Source organism: Melanerpes formicivorus, unplaced genomic scaffold (assembly GCF_026170545.1).
Source record: "Melanerpes formicivorus ecotype bairdi unplaced genomic scaffold, bMelFor1.0.p_v2 SCAF_45, whole genome shotgun sequence".
In the NCBI taxonomy this organism is placed as follows: Eukaryota; Metazoa; Chordata; class Aves; order Piciformes; family Picidae; genus Melanerpes; species Melanerpes formicivorus.
The window spans coordinates 1,313,872-1,331,400 of NW_027142397.1; the positions used below are offsets into that span (position 1 = coordinate 1,313,872).

The window sequence follows — 17,529 nt, forward strand, 5'->3', positions numbered from 1 at the left end:
CAGCCTGGCTTTGACCACCTCCAGGGAGGAGGCAGCCACAGCCTCTCTGGGCAGCCTGGGCCAGAGCCTCACCACCCTCCTGCTGAAGTAGTTCTTCCTCAGCTCCAGGCAGCTCCTGCTCTGCCTCAGCTCCAAACCATTTCCCCTTGGCCTGGCTCAGACCCCCTCAGGAAGTCCCTCTGCAGCCTTCCTGCAGGATCCCTTCAGGTACTGGCAGGCAGCTCCGAGGTCCCTCTGGAAGTGCTGCCACAGATCCAACAAAGCTGCTGCTTCCCAAGCTCCCTGGCGCCAAGCAGAGCAGCCACACGAGCTGGGAAGAGCCCAGTGGCATTGCCTACCCTTCCTGCTTTTGCCTCCTGGGATCAGCCTCTGCTGAGCGCTGGGCAGGCACGGGGCCAGCCCAGCTGAAACACAAAGCAGCTGCAAAGCAGCAGCCGAGGGCAGAAGGGACTCCAGCAGTGCCGGTCCGTGTGGCCACTGCTAAACATCCAATGCTGCAGGGAGCCAGCGAGGAGGTGCTGAGAAAATCCTCTGGTTCCACCTCCCCAGGTCAGTTTCTGTAGGGTCAGAAGCTGCCTCCTGGCTTTTGCTCTCCCTTCCCTCTGGCAGCGAGCCGCAGCGGCAGGGCTGGGCAGAGCCTCCCCTCGCTCAGGGCTCTGCTGGAAGCAGCAGAGAATGATCCCCTTGGAGTGGCTCTGGGTGCCCGTGGGATAATTGAGCAGGGAGCCTCACCGCGCTCCCTCTCCACTGAACGACTCTCTGCCTTTGTGTGGCAGTGCTCGAGGAGCGTTTTGACTTCCTAAGTGTCGCAGCCATTCAGAGAGCACAGCATGGGGAGCAGCCTGCTTAATTCCTTCCCTGCTGCCAGAACAGGAGTGAAAAGCCTCCTGGTTTCAATCCCTCCAGCTTCTCCCTCCTCAGTGCCCGAGCGGGGGTCCTGCTGCCCTCCAGCAGTTCCTTTTCTCTTCAGCTGTGGTAAATCAGAAACAAATTAAGAAGGGAGGGAGCAGGAGCCTGTGTCACAAACCTGCCTCTGGTTACAGTCCCCTGCTGTTGGGGCCGAACTTTGGCTGCTGTGGGCGAGGTAAAAGGGAGGAGGAAGCGAAACGTTTTGCACCCTGCCTGCCAGGGGAGATTCCTACCTGCAGGCTGCATTCCTGTCTGGGCCCAGTGAAGTCCTCTCCCCTCCCTCCCCCTCTGCCATCCTCAGCATCTCGCTAATGCTCTCGCCTTGGAAAGCAGCAAGAAGCACGGAGCAAGCCTGGATAGCTCCCTGAGAAGCCCAGAAACAAAAATCCCATTTTACAGCTGGCTAAGCAAGCAGAGAGGAGCAAAATGATTTCCTCCAGGATGCTCAGGAGGAAGGTGGTATTGAAGTTCCAATGAGCCTGGCTTCTTGGCACCAGGCAGAGCTGGCCCTGACCTTTTCCAGCCCAACATACAAAAACTCAGCTGCCTTTTTTTTTGGGTAGCAAATCAGAGCAGATTAGGAGCTTCAAAAGCACAGCACAAAAGCCAAGGCTGCTGCCTGGGAAAGGATAATGCTGGGTTGCTGTCAGCCAAGCCTCACTCCTTAAACAAGCACAACTTGGGTTCTTTTAGCTGGGCTTTAACTCAAAGGAGTTGCACAAACAGCAACTCACAGCCCTCTGCCCCTCCTGATCGACTACAAAGCCCCAGGAGAGTTGGGCTGCACCAGAGCTCTTCCTGCAGCAGGCACCCATACAATCATAGAAGGGTTTGGGTTGGAAGGGACCTTCAAGCTCAGCCAGCTCCAAGCCCCTGCCATGGGCAGGGACACCTCCCACCAGCCCAGGGTGCTCAGGGCCTCATCCAGCCTTGAACACCTCCAGGGAGGAAGCAGCCACAGCCTCCCCGGGCAGCCTGTGCCAGGCTCTCCTCACCTTAAAGACTTTGTTCCTCATCTCCAGTCTCAATCTGCCCTCCTCAAGCTCCAATCCCTTCCCTCTCACACAGTCACTCCAAGCCCTTGTCAGAAGTGCCTCCCCTCCCACGAACCTTTCTTGCTTGGCTTTCTGGAGCAGGAAGGCTTCTGGAGATGGAGAATAAAGCAAAGCCTCCTGTCCTCCCCCTCTGGTCTCACCTGGATTGTTTGAGCATCGATTCCAGTTTCATGACCACACTAATCCCTGGCTTTCTGGGCCCCCCAGATGAATTCCCTGCCCTTTCACATAAGAAGACAATGAAGCACCACCGATGGCTGAGTTCTTCTCCGGCAGGTTGGCGACAGCGATGTCCCTGCTCTGCTCCCTGAGCAGGACCAGGCTCTCTGCAGGCCTCCTGAGCCCTCTCGTGGCTGCTCTGCAGAGGACACAAAGCTCTTTGCCTTCCAGCGAATTCTCACTGCCAGGAAGCTGGGTGGCAGTGCTCCCCTCGGGCACTCCCCACCTCTCAAGGGGGCTCCTTGGAAAGGGCCAAGAACCACCACAGGCAGTTTCAGATCCCATTTTCTCGGCATGCAGGGGTGCTTGGTGGTTTCCTTCTTCAGGCTAATCACCAATGGGAGCTGACTTCATTTCTCATCTTCCTCCCCCTCCCATCCAAACAGTTCAGTATTTGCACACTGAAGTCTCTCAGGCTGGCATGAGCTGGATGTTCATCTAAGGAGGACTGAGGCCTGGAGCAGCCTGGGATGGTGGAGATGTCCCTGCCCATGGCAGAGGGGTTGGAGCTGGATGAAGATCCCTTCCAACCCAAAGCATTCAATGAGTCTATGACCTATGGTTTGGTTTCTTTGCAGGTGTGGAGCCCTGCTGCACCCCAAGGAGCCCCACAGGCTTGGCAGACAGAAGCACACTGCCATAGCTGCTGTGTGCACCAGAGGAGGGTTTGGGTTGGAAGGGAGCTCAGAGCTCATCTGCTCCAACCTCCCCTCCATGCCCAGGGACACCTCTCAGCCAGACTCAGCTGCTCAAGGCCTCATCCAGCCTGGCCTTGAACAGCCCCAGGCAGGAGGCAGCCACAGCCTCCCTGGGCAGCCTGGGCCAGAGCCTCACCACCCTCCCACTGAAGAAGTTCTTCCTCAGCTCCAGCCTAACCCTGCTCTGCCTCAGCTCCAAACCCTTCCCCCTTGGCCTGTGTCCAGCCACTCTCCTGAGAAGTCTCTCTGCAGCCTTCCTGGAGGATCCCTTCAGGTCCTGGCAGGCAGCTCTGAGGTCCCCCCAGAGCTTTCTCTGCCCCAGCTCCCTCAGCCTGTCCTGGCAGGGAAGGTAAGCTCCAGCTCCAGGCTGCAGTGCCCCCAGGAGGTGCTGCTGGCTGCAAATCACAGGTGAATGAAGTCCAATAAGAAAAACCCCAGAACTGCAGCTTTTATTAAGCCAGCTTTACAGTCTCTTGTGTACAGTACATTGCACAGCTCCTCCTTCACTCTGCTTCCTGTGGTCACCTTCTGCCTTCCACGATGCAGAACAATCAAGGCAAAGTTACAGAACACTGCTTGGGAGTTCTCCTCTCCAAAGAAACAGAAGGGTTGGAACCTTGCTTTTGAAAGAATGAACAGCCAAATTCCCAGGTCCAATTTGCAGTAGGCTCTGTAATGAGCTGGATAGAGTAAGCTAAGATGACAGTGAAGGGGGGTGGAGGGTGGGTGGGGAAAAAAAATCAGTTTAAACCATCAAGTTTCCTCTTGAAATGTCTTTTCCCAAGGCACTGTGAACAAGACAGCTAAGCAATTCTCAATGGCTGGGGGAAAAGAGAAGGAAACAAAACCACCAAGGGGAAATACCAAATGCTTCACACCACAGCCACCAGCACAGCAGCAGCTCCTCTGCCTCTGCTGCTGTTGGGTTGTCTTTGTTTTTTTAGTCTTTTCCCTTAACACCCCCTAGAAATTTATTTCCATTTGGTCCTTTGAAGGGTCAACCAAATTCTCTTCTGCAAACATCAACAGAGTTGGAGTTAACATCCAGGGATAAAAAACCCACCCAAACATTGAAGCACAGCTTTGTTGGATTTGCTTCACCCTTTCAGTGGGGAAATTAAAGAGTCTGGGGGGTTGGGTTGTTCCCCCCCCACCCCTCCTCAGGCTGCAAATTCAATTTGAGAATGAAACAAAAAACCCTAAAGCAGCAGAAAGGGCTCAGAACCCCAGCAAAGCTCTGCAGGCTCAGGTTGGGCTTTTTCCCCTTTCTCTCTCTTTTATTTTTCAAGAGGAAACCATGCAAAGAATACATCCAAAAAAAGGGGCAAAAATTGGCTACTTGGGGAAAAAAACCCCAACAAAACAAACCCCCCAAGAATTGTTTTGAATGCATTGGGCAAGGAAAAGAAATTGCAGAGTTCTGTGAAGTTCAGCTAAAAATTTACAGGAAAAAAAACCAACCAACCAAAAATAAACCAAACAAGGGAAAAACCTCTGCTGGGGCAGCTCTGGGTTGATCCCAGAGGTTGCTTCCATCCTGGTTGGAGATGACAACAAAGAGACAGGTCTCACACAATACAATTTCATCTGGGCTGCAAGAGACAACTCCTGGGTGATGCCTTCAGCAGGACAAAAATCACTGGGCCAGGAAAAAGAAAATTAAAAAAAAAAATAAAAAGGAAGGAAGGAAAAAAGGAAAAAAAAGGAAGGAAACAAAAAAAGAAGGAAGGAGAAAAGGGAAAAAAAAAGAAGGAAAAAAAAGACGGAAAAAGGAAAAAAAAAGAAGGAAAAGGAAAAAAAAAGAAGGAAAAGGAAAAAAAAAGAAGGAAAAGGAAAAAAAAAGAAGGAAAAGAAAAAAAAAGAAGGAAAAGGAAAAAAAGAAGGAAAAGGAAAAAAAGAAGGAAAAGGAAAAAAAAGAAGGAAAAGGAAAAAAAAGGAAAAGGAAAAAAAGAAGGAAAAGGAAAAAAAGAAGGAAAAGGAAAAAAAGAAGGAAAAGGAAAAAAAAGAAGGAAAAGGAAAAAAGAAGGAAAAGGAAAAAAAGAAGGAAAAGGAAAAAAAGAAGGAAAAGGAAAAAAAGAAGGAAAAGGAAAAAAAGAAGGAAAAGGAAAAAAAGAAGGAAAAGGAAAAAAAAGAAGGAAAAGAAAAAAAAGAAGGAAAAGAAAAAAAAGAAGGAAAAGGAAAAAAAAGAAGGAAAAGGAAAAAAAAGAAGGAAAAAGGAAAAAAAGAAGGAAAAAGGAAAAAAAGAAGGAAAAAGGAAAAAAGAAGGAAAAAGGAAAAAGAAAAAAAGAAGGAAAAAGGAAAAAGGAAAAAAAAGAAGGAAAAAAGAAAAAAGGAAGAAAAAAAAAAAGAATGAAAAAGGAAAAAAAAAGAAGGAAGGGGAAAAGGAAAAAAGAAGGGAGGAAAAAGGAAAAAAAAGGAAGGGGAAAAAAAGGAAAAAAAGGAAGGAAAAAAGTTTAAAAAAAAGGAAGGAAGAAAAGGAAAAAAGAAGGGGAAAAAAAGGGAAACCCCCACAAAACATGAGAAAAAAAAAAGGAAAAAGAAGAAAGCAAAAGAAAATAAAAGGGAAACAAAAAGCAATGAAAAGAAGGGCAAGAAAAGCAAAAGAAAAGGCCAGAGACCAAAACGCCAAAGCCAGGTTGGGATTGATTCATTCCTTCCTTTCCCTCCTTCCTTCCCATCTCATTTCTTCAGGGGCTGGTACACAGAGGCATTGGGGTCAAGTCCCGAGGGGCTGGTCTCCACGAATTTGGAAGAGTAGTGTGGGGAAACAGGACTCAGAGTGCTGGTGGCTGCGGTGTAGGTGATGCTGGGCATCACTGCCATGACTTCTGCAATCTTCTGTTTGAGGTCCTTGATTTCCTGATCTTTTTGAATGATTTGCCCTGAAAGCAGCAAATGAAGAGCAGTGAGAAGCAGGAGCAGGCAGGCAGCCTGCCCCAGCTGCTGGAGGGCAGAGGCCTTTGTTCATTAAATCAATCATTACTGTGCCACACAAATGAAAATCGTTAAGCCCCCATCAATCCTTCCTGCAGGAAACAACCATCAGGAGAGCCTGGCTGGGAAAGAAAGGCAGAGCTCACAGTTTAGAGTTCAGGTTTCAGATCTTAGTTTCTGGCTCCAGAGGCAGGCTCCAGAGTGATTCTCGTTACAAGCAGGAAACTCTAACCAAGAGGTTTAATACCAACTAATTCAGAGCTCCCCACAGCACTGTGACTGGATTGATGTAGTTGATAATAAAGAATCACAGAAGGTTAGGAGTTGGAAGGGACCTCCAGAGCTCACCCAGTCCAAGCCCCCTGCCAGAGCAGGATCACCCAGGGCAGGTCACACAGAACACTGCCAGGTGGCTTTGGGATCCCTCCACAGCCTCTCCGGGCAGCCTGCTCCAGGTTCTGTCACCCTCACAGGGACAAAGTTTTCCCTTCTGTTCCTGTGGCACCTCCTCTGCTCCAGCTTGCCCCCAGTGCCCCTTGTCCTGCCCTTGGACATCCCTGAGCAGAGCCTGGCTCTGTCCTCCCAGCACAGCAGCCAGAAGGCATTCAGTGCTCTGACACAACTTGGTGCAAGCCCAACTCATGGAACTCCTGCTTTGTGTTTCACACAATCACGGAAGGGGTTGAGTTGGAAGGGACCTCAAAGCTCCTCCAGTTCCAGCCCCCTGCCCTGGGCAGGGACACCTCCCACTAGAGCAGGTTGCCTCATGAAATTAGAATCGATCAGGAAATGAAACACCAGAAGGTGATTGGATTCTGGTGGTGGTTTCCCAGCTGAACAAAGGACACTCCGGGCATGGTTTGTGCTGGTTTCATGCTCCCTCTGCTGGCTGCGGCACCAGCCCAGCACCAGCCCCCACCTGCACCTCACCAAGGGGAGGTTTAAACCAAGCTGGGTTATTTCCTCAGCACCCATCCAGGTTGGGTTTACCTCAGGAGTATCAAAATATTATTAGGAGTCAAGGCCAGTGGCTGCCTCCTCCCTGGGGGTGTTCAAGGCCAGGCTGGATGAGGCCTTGAGCAGCTGAGTCTGGCCGAGAGGTGTCCCTGGGCATGGTGGGGAGGTTGGAGCAGAGGAATCTGAGCTCCCTTCCAGCCTCAGCCCCCCTGGGGTTCAAATATTATCTTCTAGCTTTTAAAAATAAGTTCTCCAGCTTTAAGGTGCCTCAGAGATCCATGGAAGGGACCTTAAAGATCATCCACTTCCAACCTCCCACCAGCCCAGCTTGCTCAAGGCTGCACCCAGCCTGGCCCTGAACACCTCCAGGGAGGGGACATCCACAGCCTCCCTGGGCAACCTGTTCCAGTGTCTCCCCACCCTCCCTGGCAAGAATTTCTTCCTATGCTCCCGTCTAAACCTGCCCTCCTCAAGCTCTTTTATCAAACTGGAGCCAGTCATCACAAATGAAGCCAAACATCCCTCCTGACATTTATTGGCTTCAGTTCAGCAGCCTGAGGAGATCAGGCTGGCTGCTCAGCTGGATTGCTGAGGCTCACAAAGCTGTCAGCAGCACAGAACAAGCCCACAGGAAGCTGACATGCAGAGCAGGGGCTGGAGCCCACCCCTAAACCCAAGGCTAGGAGACTCTCCCTGGGGTGAGCTCCTGGTGCCAGCAGCGCTGTGGGTGGAGTCCCAGGCTCCCATCTTACCTTGGGCAATCTCAAGCTGCCGTTTTGCATCTCCTAATGCAGAGAACAGATCCAGCTTGATTCTGGTCTCTGCACTCAGGCTGTTCTCTAAGTGCTGTGTTTTATCCTGCATGGCTGAAAGTGCTGACATTAACACCTCTGTATCCTTCTCGTTTTCCTTGTACTTCCTCAGCTCCTGCAGGAGCAATTAGACAAATGTTATTCTCCCTGACTTTACACAGGAGATGCACCAAGAACTCTCTCTCCTCCCCACAGCACACCACTGGGCCTGGTATTAATGCTGTAAAATTAAAATGATGGTTAATTAAGGGCAGAGTGATATTACCTCCAGTAATTATACATGGCCATCATACAAGTGATTAAAGCCATATTGTACAACATAATTACAGTGTGGGTGGGGAACAAGTGGCATTTGCTCTGCTGCTCAGCCCTCTGCCACCCATACCAAGACCCCTCCCCACCCAGGAAGCCTGCTCAGCACCTCCAAGGGCCAGCTAAAGCAGCCATGTGGTGCTTTAAACAAGTGGATGGTGGGAAGCTGGGGCTGATAACCTTCACAGCCACCTCCTCACACAGCCTGATGCAAGACATGCAAGACAGGCACCCCAAGAGCATCCTTCTCCAAGGTGTTGATTGCCTCTTATGTAGATGCACCAATCTCAGCGGGCTGAAAGCACCCTTTGTGCTGCTGCTCTGAAGCCCTGGCTGCTTGCTCATTACCTGAACTTTCATTTCTAGCTCTCTGATCTGATCTTCTTTCAGCTTGATGTCAATTGTCAGCTTCTTGCACTCTGTCTCCAGCTCTCGGATGCGAGTCCGTAAAGTTTCAGTACATTCTCCTCTGCAGGAAGGGGGAACAAAAACCCAAGCCCAAAAGGCATTCAAAGAGGAGAAGATGAGGAAGGCCAGCCTCACTCTTCCTTCAACTCTTTAGAACACCAACACTCATCTAAATATTGAAGAGGTAAAGAGAGGAGGTCACACAAAGCAAAAAGCTGCAGGAGGTTACTGCTCTGCCTCAAACATGAGCAAATTTGGAGTATTTATGAAGTGTGGAGGACAGGAAAGCAGAACTCCTCCTCTTTAGGCACTGCAGGTTGGAGCCATGCACAGCTGTGCCAGGCTTTCACCTCGAGAAGCTTCCCATCTCTGCAGCCGCTGGGGCACCACAGAGCTGAGCCATCGCTGGCTGGAGCGGAAAGCACTCAAGTAGCGAGGTCAGGACAGTCCTTTGGTCAACATGACTCCATGAATCCTTGATTCTCAGTCCCCCGGGGAAAGGGAACACTCCTCTTCCCAAAGCAGACTGACCCCCACAGGACCAGAGAGCACATTCAGCCTTTACACCCTGCCCATGGATCCTACCCCAGCACCACGGCTCAGCCTCCTGGAAGGAGACCTTCCAGACCTCCCACTGCCTCCCCCCAAACAAACCTCCTCACACAAACAAAGCTCTTTCAGAACAAAGCAATCAGACGCAGACTACTCATTTAAGTGGAAGGGAGTGACAAATGCTTTCCCCCCAGGCCCCTCCAAAGGCCATTTCGGCGCTGTGCTGGAGTGAGTACCTGCTGGCGGCAGCCAAGGCGACAGCCCGGGCGGCGCTCGCCTCTTCCAGCTTCTTTCTTTTCTTCTCTTCCATTAATTGTTTTTCTACAAAGGCTCGTGCCTCCTGCTCTGCCTTTAGCTTCTTCTCCAGCTGGCTGATCATTTGTTTGTCTTTCTGTTTCATCTGTACAGCGTTGTGTAATCTGGAAGGCAGCAGGCAGGGGATTTAACCCAGGGCTTCGCTTACTGACATCGAATCCCTCCCGAGGGTCCCCAGCGAGCCTGGCTGCATTTGCAGACTCAGGTGTTGGAGGAACCTAACCAAACCCTTCCTCCTTCCCCAGATGCCAGCCCCCCAGGCCGAGCTGGCAGCGTGGGGGACACCTACTTGTTCTGCAGCAGCTCGTTCTCCTGCCGGAGCTGGCCCATCTCGGATCGGATCCCCCGCTCTGTGCTGCTCAGAGAGCTGATCTGGCTGCGCAGCTCCTGCTCGATCTGCCTGCTGGCCTGCAGGTCAGCCTTTAGCTTTTTGATGTCTTGTTCCAACCTGAGACAGACAATTGGAGAGACAGTTTCAACCTTCCCTTCCCACTGATCTCAAGTTTCGTGCATGTCAAATTAAAACAACCCACCAATGGGCAGAGCAAAGGTGGCAGCGGCTGTGAGCGCCCCTCGGTACGGCACCGGTGAGGATGGGCCTCCAGGGCTGCGGGGGCACCTCTGGGCCCCTCACTCCCAAGACATTGAGGTGCTGGAGTGGGTCCAGAGAAGGGCAGTGAAACTGGGGAAGGGTCTGGAGAACAGGGCTGGTGAGGAGCAGCTGAGGGAGACCTCATTGCTCTCTACAGCTCCCTGAGAGGAGGCTGGAGCCAGGTGGGGTTGGTCTCTTCTCCCTAGTCTCAGGTGGTAGAAGGAGAGGAAATGCCTGGAATTGTGCTGGGGGAGGCTCAGGTTGGAGATGAGGAAAAGTTTCTCTGAGGCAAGAGTGGTCAGGGATGGGAACAGGCTGCCCAGGGAGGCTGTGGCTGCCTCCTCCCTGGAGGTGTTCAAGGCCAGGCTGGATGAGGCCTTGGGCAAGCTGGGCTGGTGGGAGGGGTCCCTGCCCATGGCAGGGGTTTGGAGCTGGATGAGCTTGAAGGTCCCTTCCAACCCAACCCATATGAATTCTCCAAGCAGAAGTGAAATGCCTCAGTCTGAGAAGTCAGGGCCAAGGGCAGGCCAACAGAGGAGGAAAGTTTGCTCTTCTCAGCAGATGACTGCAGGGGCAGGAGCGGAGCTGTGGGGCAGGCTGCCGAATCCTCACCTGAGGATGCTTCCCTTTCTGGAGGCACAGCTTGTGCATGCTGAACAAAGAGCAGCTGCCAAGCCATCCCCAGCTCAGGAGTCAGTAAATTTAGCTGTAATTGCTCCTGAACAGGGACCATCTGCTGTACACTTCACTGTAGCTGCAGGAAGGGCTGGGAAGGCTCTGTGCAAGCCCTGCTCGTTTAACACACTCGTCAGCCCAAATGGGTTAATAAAACCCAAGTTGCTGAGGCAGCCCCAGCTCACCTGATCTCCCTCTCTCTTTTTTTATCATCCCCTCAGATTTTCAAAAGAAAGAGTTTTTGAATGATAATAATAATGAACTATCCCACATGGCAGGGGGATGGAATCAAAGCAGATCACAAGAGAGTGAATAAGCAGCCAGGCCTGCCGAGCACTGCCACATCACATGAGCCCTCTGCTCTCCCAGTTATTGACTGGGGCTTTCACAGACTCAGAGCATGGGTTGGCTTGGAAAGGACCTTAAAGCTCACCCAGCTCCAAGCCCCTGCCATGGGCAGGGACACCTCCCACCAGCCCAGCTTGCTCCAGGCCCCAGCCAAGCTGCCTTTCAGCACTCCCAGGCTCGGAGCCTCCATAACTCCAGCACCCTCATGGTGCAGAGCCTGTTCCTCACATCCAGTCTAGATCTGCTCCTCTCTAGTTTGAGCCCACTGCCCCTCATGTCACCACAGCCTTTAGAACCAGGTTCTTATCCATCTTCCATCACCCAGTCCTGTTCAGCCTACAAATCTCCTGCTGGGGAGAAGCAAGGCAGAGCTCTTCTCTGTATCCAGCCAGAGAGAATAGAATAGAATAGACAGAATAGAATAGAATAGAATAAACCAGGTTGGAAGAGACCTTCAAGATCATCACATCCAACCTATCAACTAATCCAACACCACCTAAACAACTAACCCATGGCACCAAGCACCCCATCAAGTCTCCTCCTGAACACCTCTAGTGATGGTGACTCCACCACCTCCCTGGGCAGCCCATTCCAATGGCCAGTCACTCTCTCTGTGTAGAACCTCCTCCTACCCTCCAGTCTAAACCTCCCCTGGCCATCCATCAGTTCCAGAGGAGGTTAAACCCCTCCCTCCCTGTTGCCCCCTTCCTCAAATGAAAGCACCTCAAGACAAGCCAGCACCCAGGTGATGTTGGTTGGTCTTGAGGTGCTTTCATCTGAGAAGGGAGAGAGCTTCACTGCTAGGAGCAGAGCCTGGTGTGTGGCTTCCCCCCCTGCTCCCCCCCTGCCCTGCTGCTGCAGTGACAAGTGACCCAGTAACACAGCACTTTGGGGTTTTTTCTCCCCTTTTCTTCCTTCTTATTATTTTTCTGTCTCCCATTTCATTTTCTCTAAGTCTCTCATTGCCAAGCTTAGTGGAAGTGTTACTTACAAAGCAGGGGGCAAGAAAACTTGGGTTCTAGAAAATGCTTCTCTCTCCCTCCCCAAGTCAGTGTGACACACAACCATCCTCAGGATGAGGCCTGAGCTGCAGAGGATTCTGTTGTGCTGTTTGTTTAGCCAGCCAAGGCCAATTGCTTTCTGTTTGGCATCAGGATAAATGCAGATTCCACCCCCCCAGCCCCCCCATTTCTTCTCCCAGCACTGCCACAGATCATTCCTGATCTCCCTGATGAAGAGAATTAATCAGTAATCACCTCCAAGGCAGAGTGCTCTGCCAAATGCTCGGGGGAAGATTGATGGAGCATCTTAAAGACAACTCAATTCAGCTTAATCCTCCTCACATTGATAACTGGGGGAAGAGCACAGCCTGGGTGCTTGGTTTGCTCAGCTGATGCAAATCCACCATCCCCTGGCAGCTGCACACGAATTGAACACCATGCACACAAACCCCCAACGTTCTAAGAGGCCCAGAAAGGACTCAGAGGCTTTGCTAAGAGCTCTCTTTCCCCCTGTGCTCTGGTCCAGCCCCATCTGTTGGCAGCAGCAGCCCCAGCAGTGAGCCTGCCTCAGGGAGCTCCTGCAGCACCAAGGTGCTGCTCCCAGAAGCTCCTCAGAACGTTTTTCATCACCCAAAAGGCAGCAATCCACAGAGAGACAAAAGTCAAGCTGCTTCTTCCTTGTGCTACACAGAACTGCTCCTGCCTGCTGGCATTTCAGAGGGGCTTCTGTCTCTGAGCAGCCCACACACTGTGCTGACAGTGCCTTGAAAAGGCTCTGCAGGAAGGGTCACAGAATGCCAGGACAGGAGGGCTTGGAAGGGAGCTGAAGAGATCATCCAAGGCCAACCCCTGCCAGAGCAGGGCCACACAGAGCAGGTCACCCAGGATCTTCTCCCAGGTTCCCATTTACATTCCCAATGCTTTTGCTTCTCTGCTCTGCACTTCCCTTCCCTTCCCACCACACTGCATGAGACTCTGACCCTGACAGAGGGGGGGGTTGGAAGGGACCTTAAAGCTCATCCAGCTCCAGCCCCCTGCCATGGGCAGGGACACCTCCCACCAGCACAGGCTGCCCAAGGCCTCCTCCAGCCTGGCCTTGAGCACCTCCAGGGAGGGCACAGCCACAGCCTCCCTGGGCAGCCTGTGCCAGGCTCTCCACCCTCACCACCAGGAACTTCTTCCTAATCCCCAGTCTCAATCTCTCCTATTCCAGCTCAAACCCATTCCCTCTCATCCTGTCACTCCCAGCCCTTGTCCAAAGTCCCTCCCCAGCTCTCCTGGAGCCCCTTCAGGTACTGGAAACCTGCTCTGGGGTCTCCCTGGAGCCTTCTCTTCCCCAGGCTGAACAGCCCCAGCTCTCAGCAGGGATGGAGCCTCCTGAATCCTTCTGCTTTAGCTCTCAAGATGCTATTTCAGTGACCAGAGACAGGGATCAGCATCTTCCTCCCCAGACAACCAAACACACATGCACTAACCACTAACTGCTTAGCAGCCAGACCAACCCCCAAAGCTTCCTGTTCCAAGAGCAAGGCTGTACATACAGAAAACAGAAACCCCACTGGCAGGAGCCTTGCAGCAGAACTGTCACAGCAAGTACTGAAGAGGGAAAACCCCCAAGCATGTCAGGCTCCTGCTCTCCAGACCCCTCAGCCTTGTCTTGCCTCAGCCCTGCTCCTCCCAGGTCCCAGGCAGCAGTCACAAGGCATACTTTGCATTTCATCCTGGTTACTCAGCTCAGGGAAATCATCTGTGGACACAAAAGGAAAGCAGCTTGGCTTTGCCATCCTGCTGGGAGTCTGCTGGCCAAGGAGTTATAAAAAGCATCTTGCTCTGGGAGCTGAGCAGATCTGCAAGCTGGGCAGCAGGGCAGGGCCCCACACAGCCACTCCCAGGGGCCAGCAGGGATGGCTGAAGTGTCACCATGGGCTGAGGAACACTGCTGGAAGGGGAAGGGGTGCTGCAGAAAGTGCCTTGCACTGCAGGGCCAGGGCAAGAGACCAGCTCAAAAACACAAGCAAGAGGAATGTCTCCACTCCAGGGCATTCCAGCCCAGCCCAGCCTGCCAGGGGGGGCAGGAGCTGCAGACTGCATCTGAAGGGAAATGAGGTCTCAGGAATGATTTCAGGCATCTACCTCTGCAAGACACTGAGAGCAGCAGCAGCACACAGGAGCTTGGAGGTTGCTGTGCTGCTGGCTTGCCTGCACAGGGGGAAGTCAGTGTACACCAAGCAGCTGCCCCACAGCCACATCACACCCCCAGCCTGGCAAGCACCAGGCTCAAGGGGCTGCAGTCACTTCCAGAGCAGTGAGGTGACACTGCACAAAGGCAGAGAACACTCTGTCCCCAGCCAGGGAATCACAGGAGACAGAACTCTGCAAGGACACAGCCTGGGTTGTTTCACACTCACCTCTGGGTTAGGATCACAGAAGGGCTCAGGTTGGAAGGGAGCTCAGAGCTCATCTGCTCCAACCTCCCCTCCATGCCCAGGGACACCTCTCAGCCAGACTCAGCTGCTCAGGGCCTCATCCAGCCTGGCCCTGGGCACCCCCAGGCAGGAGGCAGCCACAGCCTCCCTGGGCAGCCTGTGCCAGAGGCTCAGCTCCCTCCTGCTGCAGAACTTCTTCCTCAGCTCCAGTCTGACCCTGCTCTGTCTCAGCTCCAAACCCTTCCCCCGGGCCTGGCTCAGACACCCTCCTGAGAAGTCCCTCTGCAGCCTTCCTGCAGGATCCCTTCAGGCACTGTGAGGCTGCTCTAAGGTTTCCCTGGAGCCTTTTCCAGGCTGAACAACCCCAGCTCCCTCAGCCTGCCCTCACAGCAGCAGAAACCCACTCTGGACAATTCCAGTGACCCTAATATGACAGCAGAGAAAAATGTGGCTGTGTAACTTCAGCCTCCAAGCACAGCAGGTTCAGAGCTCACTCCTTGTCACAGCTGCAGGGGACAAAACTCTCAGCCTGCCAAGTTCTGCTGTCAAGTGCTTCCCCTCTCTTGTCTCCACACTTGGGGATGAGATTTGGAACTGCAGCAACGCTGAACTCCTCTGCTCCCTTCTTTAGGGAGCAAATAAGGCATGGAGAGCAGAGAGAAGCCCTCCTCAACGTGGCAACATCCAACTGCAGCAGTCCTGGGTGTGCTTAGGAGCAGCTTTGCTGAGGACAGAGCCAGCTGCACCCCACTGGTCCCAGCTGAATGGGCTTCCCAGCTCAGACTGACTCAGTGCTCTCTCCTCCCTTTTTGCTTCACACAACTTCTCTACAGACTTTAGCTATTAATTAGTCTGGATGTTTAATTGGCAGAGATACACCAAGCACTGGCAGAGTGCTTACCAGAGGAGAGGATAATATTTCCACTCCAGTAATTGTATTCCCACAGCACAAACCCTCAGAGACAGAGCAGAGTTTAAAACCCAATTATCCAAAGCTACCTGCAGGGATTCAAACCTCATCTGCCAGCTGAGTTGGCCAACAAGGATTTGTTGGCTCAAGAGTGTTCAGCACACGAGGGAAGGGAAGAGAGAGACACAAGCCAGGGCTGGGAGGCAAATGTTGCTCTAGATGGATCTCACAGGTTGCATTGGGTTGGAAGGGACCCTGAAAGGTCATCCTGTCCAACCCCCTGCACAGCTCCAGGGAGAGCAGGCTGCCCACCTCAGGCCTGATCTTGAATGTCTCCAGGGACAGGGCCTCAACCACACCCCTGGGCGACCTGCTCTGCTGTTCTGCCACTCTCACTGCACAGAGCCTCCTCCTGATGGCCAACCCAGATCTCCCCAGCTCCAGTCTCCAACCACTGCCCTCCCTATCCCCCCTGACCAGGTACACACTGCCTCTTCCTTACCAGAGCTGCTTCTGGTGGCACAGCACCGCCGCACGGCACAGCACCGCCTGACACTTGGCATCAACAACCAACACACCAAACATTTCAGGGGCAACAACCCCAGACAAAGAACTCTTCAGGCACCATCAAACCCCACTCAGCTCCCTGGAGAGGTGAAGGTTGCTCCACGGAAGGTTTACCAAGAGCACAGCCACTGAGCTCTAACAGGGAGTCCAACTCTGCTCAGTGATCGTCAGAGCTGTTTGTTGTGCCTCACAACAGCCCCGTGAGGGCAGGCAGGGGGGAGGCAGGGAGCAGGGGGGAGGCAGGGAGCAGGGGGGAGGCAGGGAGCAGGGGGGAGGCAGGGAGCAGGGGGGAGGCAGGGAGCAGGGGGGAGGCAGGGAGCAGGGGGGAGGCAGGGAGCAGGGGGGAGGCAGGGAGCAGGGGGGAGGCAGGGAGCAGGGGGGAGGCAGGGAGCAGGGGGGAGGCAGGGAGCAGGGGGGAGGCAGGGAGCAGGGGGGAGGCAGGGAGCAGGGGGGAGGCAGGGAGCAGGGGGGAGGCAGGGAGCAGGGGGGAGGCAGGGAGCAGGGGGGAGGCAGGGAGCAGGGGGGAGGCAGGGAGCAGGGGGGAGGCAGGGAGCAGGGGGGAGGCAGGGAGCAGGGGGGAGGCAGGGAGCAGGGGGGAGGCAGGGAGCAGGGGGGAGGCAGGGAGCAGGGGGGAGGCAGGGAGCAGGGGGGAGGCAGGGAGCAGGGGGGAGGCAGGGAGCAGGGGGGAGGCAGGGAGCAGGGGGGAGGCAGGGAGCAGGGGGGAGGCAGGGAGCAGGGGGGAGGCAGGGAGCAGGGGGGAGGCAGGGAGCAGGGGGGAGGCAGGGAGCAGGGGGGAGGCAGGGAGCAGGGGGGAGGCAGGGAGCAGGGGGGAGGCAGGGAGCAGGGGGGAGGCAGGGAGCAGGGGGGAGGCAGGGAGCAGGGGGGAGGCAGGGAGCAGGGGGGAGGCAGGGAGCAGGGGGGAGGCAGGGAGCAGGGGGGAGGCAGGGAGCAGGGGGGAGGCAGGGAGCAGGGGGGAGGCAGGGAGCAGGGGGGAGGCAGGGAGCAGGGGGGAGGCAGGGAGCAGGGGGGAGGCAGTTTGCTGAAGGCTGTGTAGAAAACCAGAGAGAAGAATGAGGAGCAGCCCCCAGGAACCCAGGCCTGGGTCACCTTACCACCAGAGAGCTTTGCCTTCCTGACAGCAGCCCAGGTTGTGCCCTGCCAAGGCAGGCGAGGGCCGCGGCGGGGCCCGGGGCCCAGCTGCCACTCACCTCAGCAGGGCATCGGGTTTGCTCAGCTGGTTGTTGGGAATACAGTTCTCCAGGAAGTCCTTGTGCGTGCCGGGGCTCTTGCCGGCACACTTCTGCTTCCGCTCGTTCTTGGCGGGGGCGGAGGGCAGGCTGCCGTTGGCGGCGCCGTGGCTGCGCGGGGAGGAGTTGGCCCCGCTGGCGTTTTTGTAGTTCTTGGAGGCGGTGCAAGAGTCCTCCCGCAAGAGGTTTTCCGTGCTCCCTACCAGCTCATTGTTCAGCCTCTTGCTGTTGATGTGGTTCTCCATGTACTCGATCTCCTGGATCTTAGAGTCCACAGGCTGCAGGATGTTGTTGTTTATCCCGAGGTTGTGCTTCTTGGCATCCTTCTCCTTCTCTTTCCCTTTTTCCCTGTATTCCAGCTCTGGCAAGGTTGCAGAGAGCTTCTTGTTGGCTGGAATGCCTCCATTGTGTTGCAAAAGCATCGAGGAATCCATCTCAGCTAATCCTTTGGCTGCTGCAGTACCAAGAGAAACAAACCCCAAAGCCCTTAGTTCATTCAGCCAACCCCAAACCATGAAGTCACAGCCAGGGGGGGCTGGGGGCTCCCCAGAGGAGACTCCACAGCCTCTCTGGGCAGCCTGCTCCAGGCCTC

The 17,529-nt window shown here is 54.2% G+C and overlaps 1 protein-coding gene across 2 annotated transcripts in view; it reads right to left on the bottom strand.

Annotated features, from left to right (window-relative positions):
- Nucleotides 1-3,304: 3,304 nt before the first annotated feature.
- The window catches only part of MACO1 (macoilin 1), a 31,636-nt gene continuing 17,411 nt past the window's right edge, over nucleotides 3,305-17,529 (bottom strand). The window contains exons 6-11 of one of the 2 annotated variants that reach the window (XM_068159119.1): nucleotides 16,899-17,388; nucleotides 9,461-9,619; nucleotides 9,093-9,275; nucleotides 8,245-8,365; nucleotides 7,525-7,699; nucleotides 3,305-5,763 (exon numbers count right to left, since the gene is read on the bottom strand). In XM_068159119.1, coding sequence (XP_068015220.1) covers nucleotides 5,561-5,763; nucleotides 7,525-7,699; nucleotides 8,245-8,365; nucleotides 9,093-9,275; nucleotides 9,461-9,619; nucleotides 16,899-17,388 — 1,331 coding nt within the window. In that variant the 3' untranslated portion in view covers nucleotides 3,305-5,560. Of the gene's footprint in view, nucleotides 5,764-7,524; nucleotides 7,700-8,244; nucleotides 8,366-9,092; nucleotides 9,276-9,460; nucleotides 9,620-16,898; nucleotides 17,392-17,529 lie in introns of both variants that reach the window. The other variant, XM_068159118.1, reaches the window with a different exon arrangement.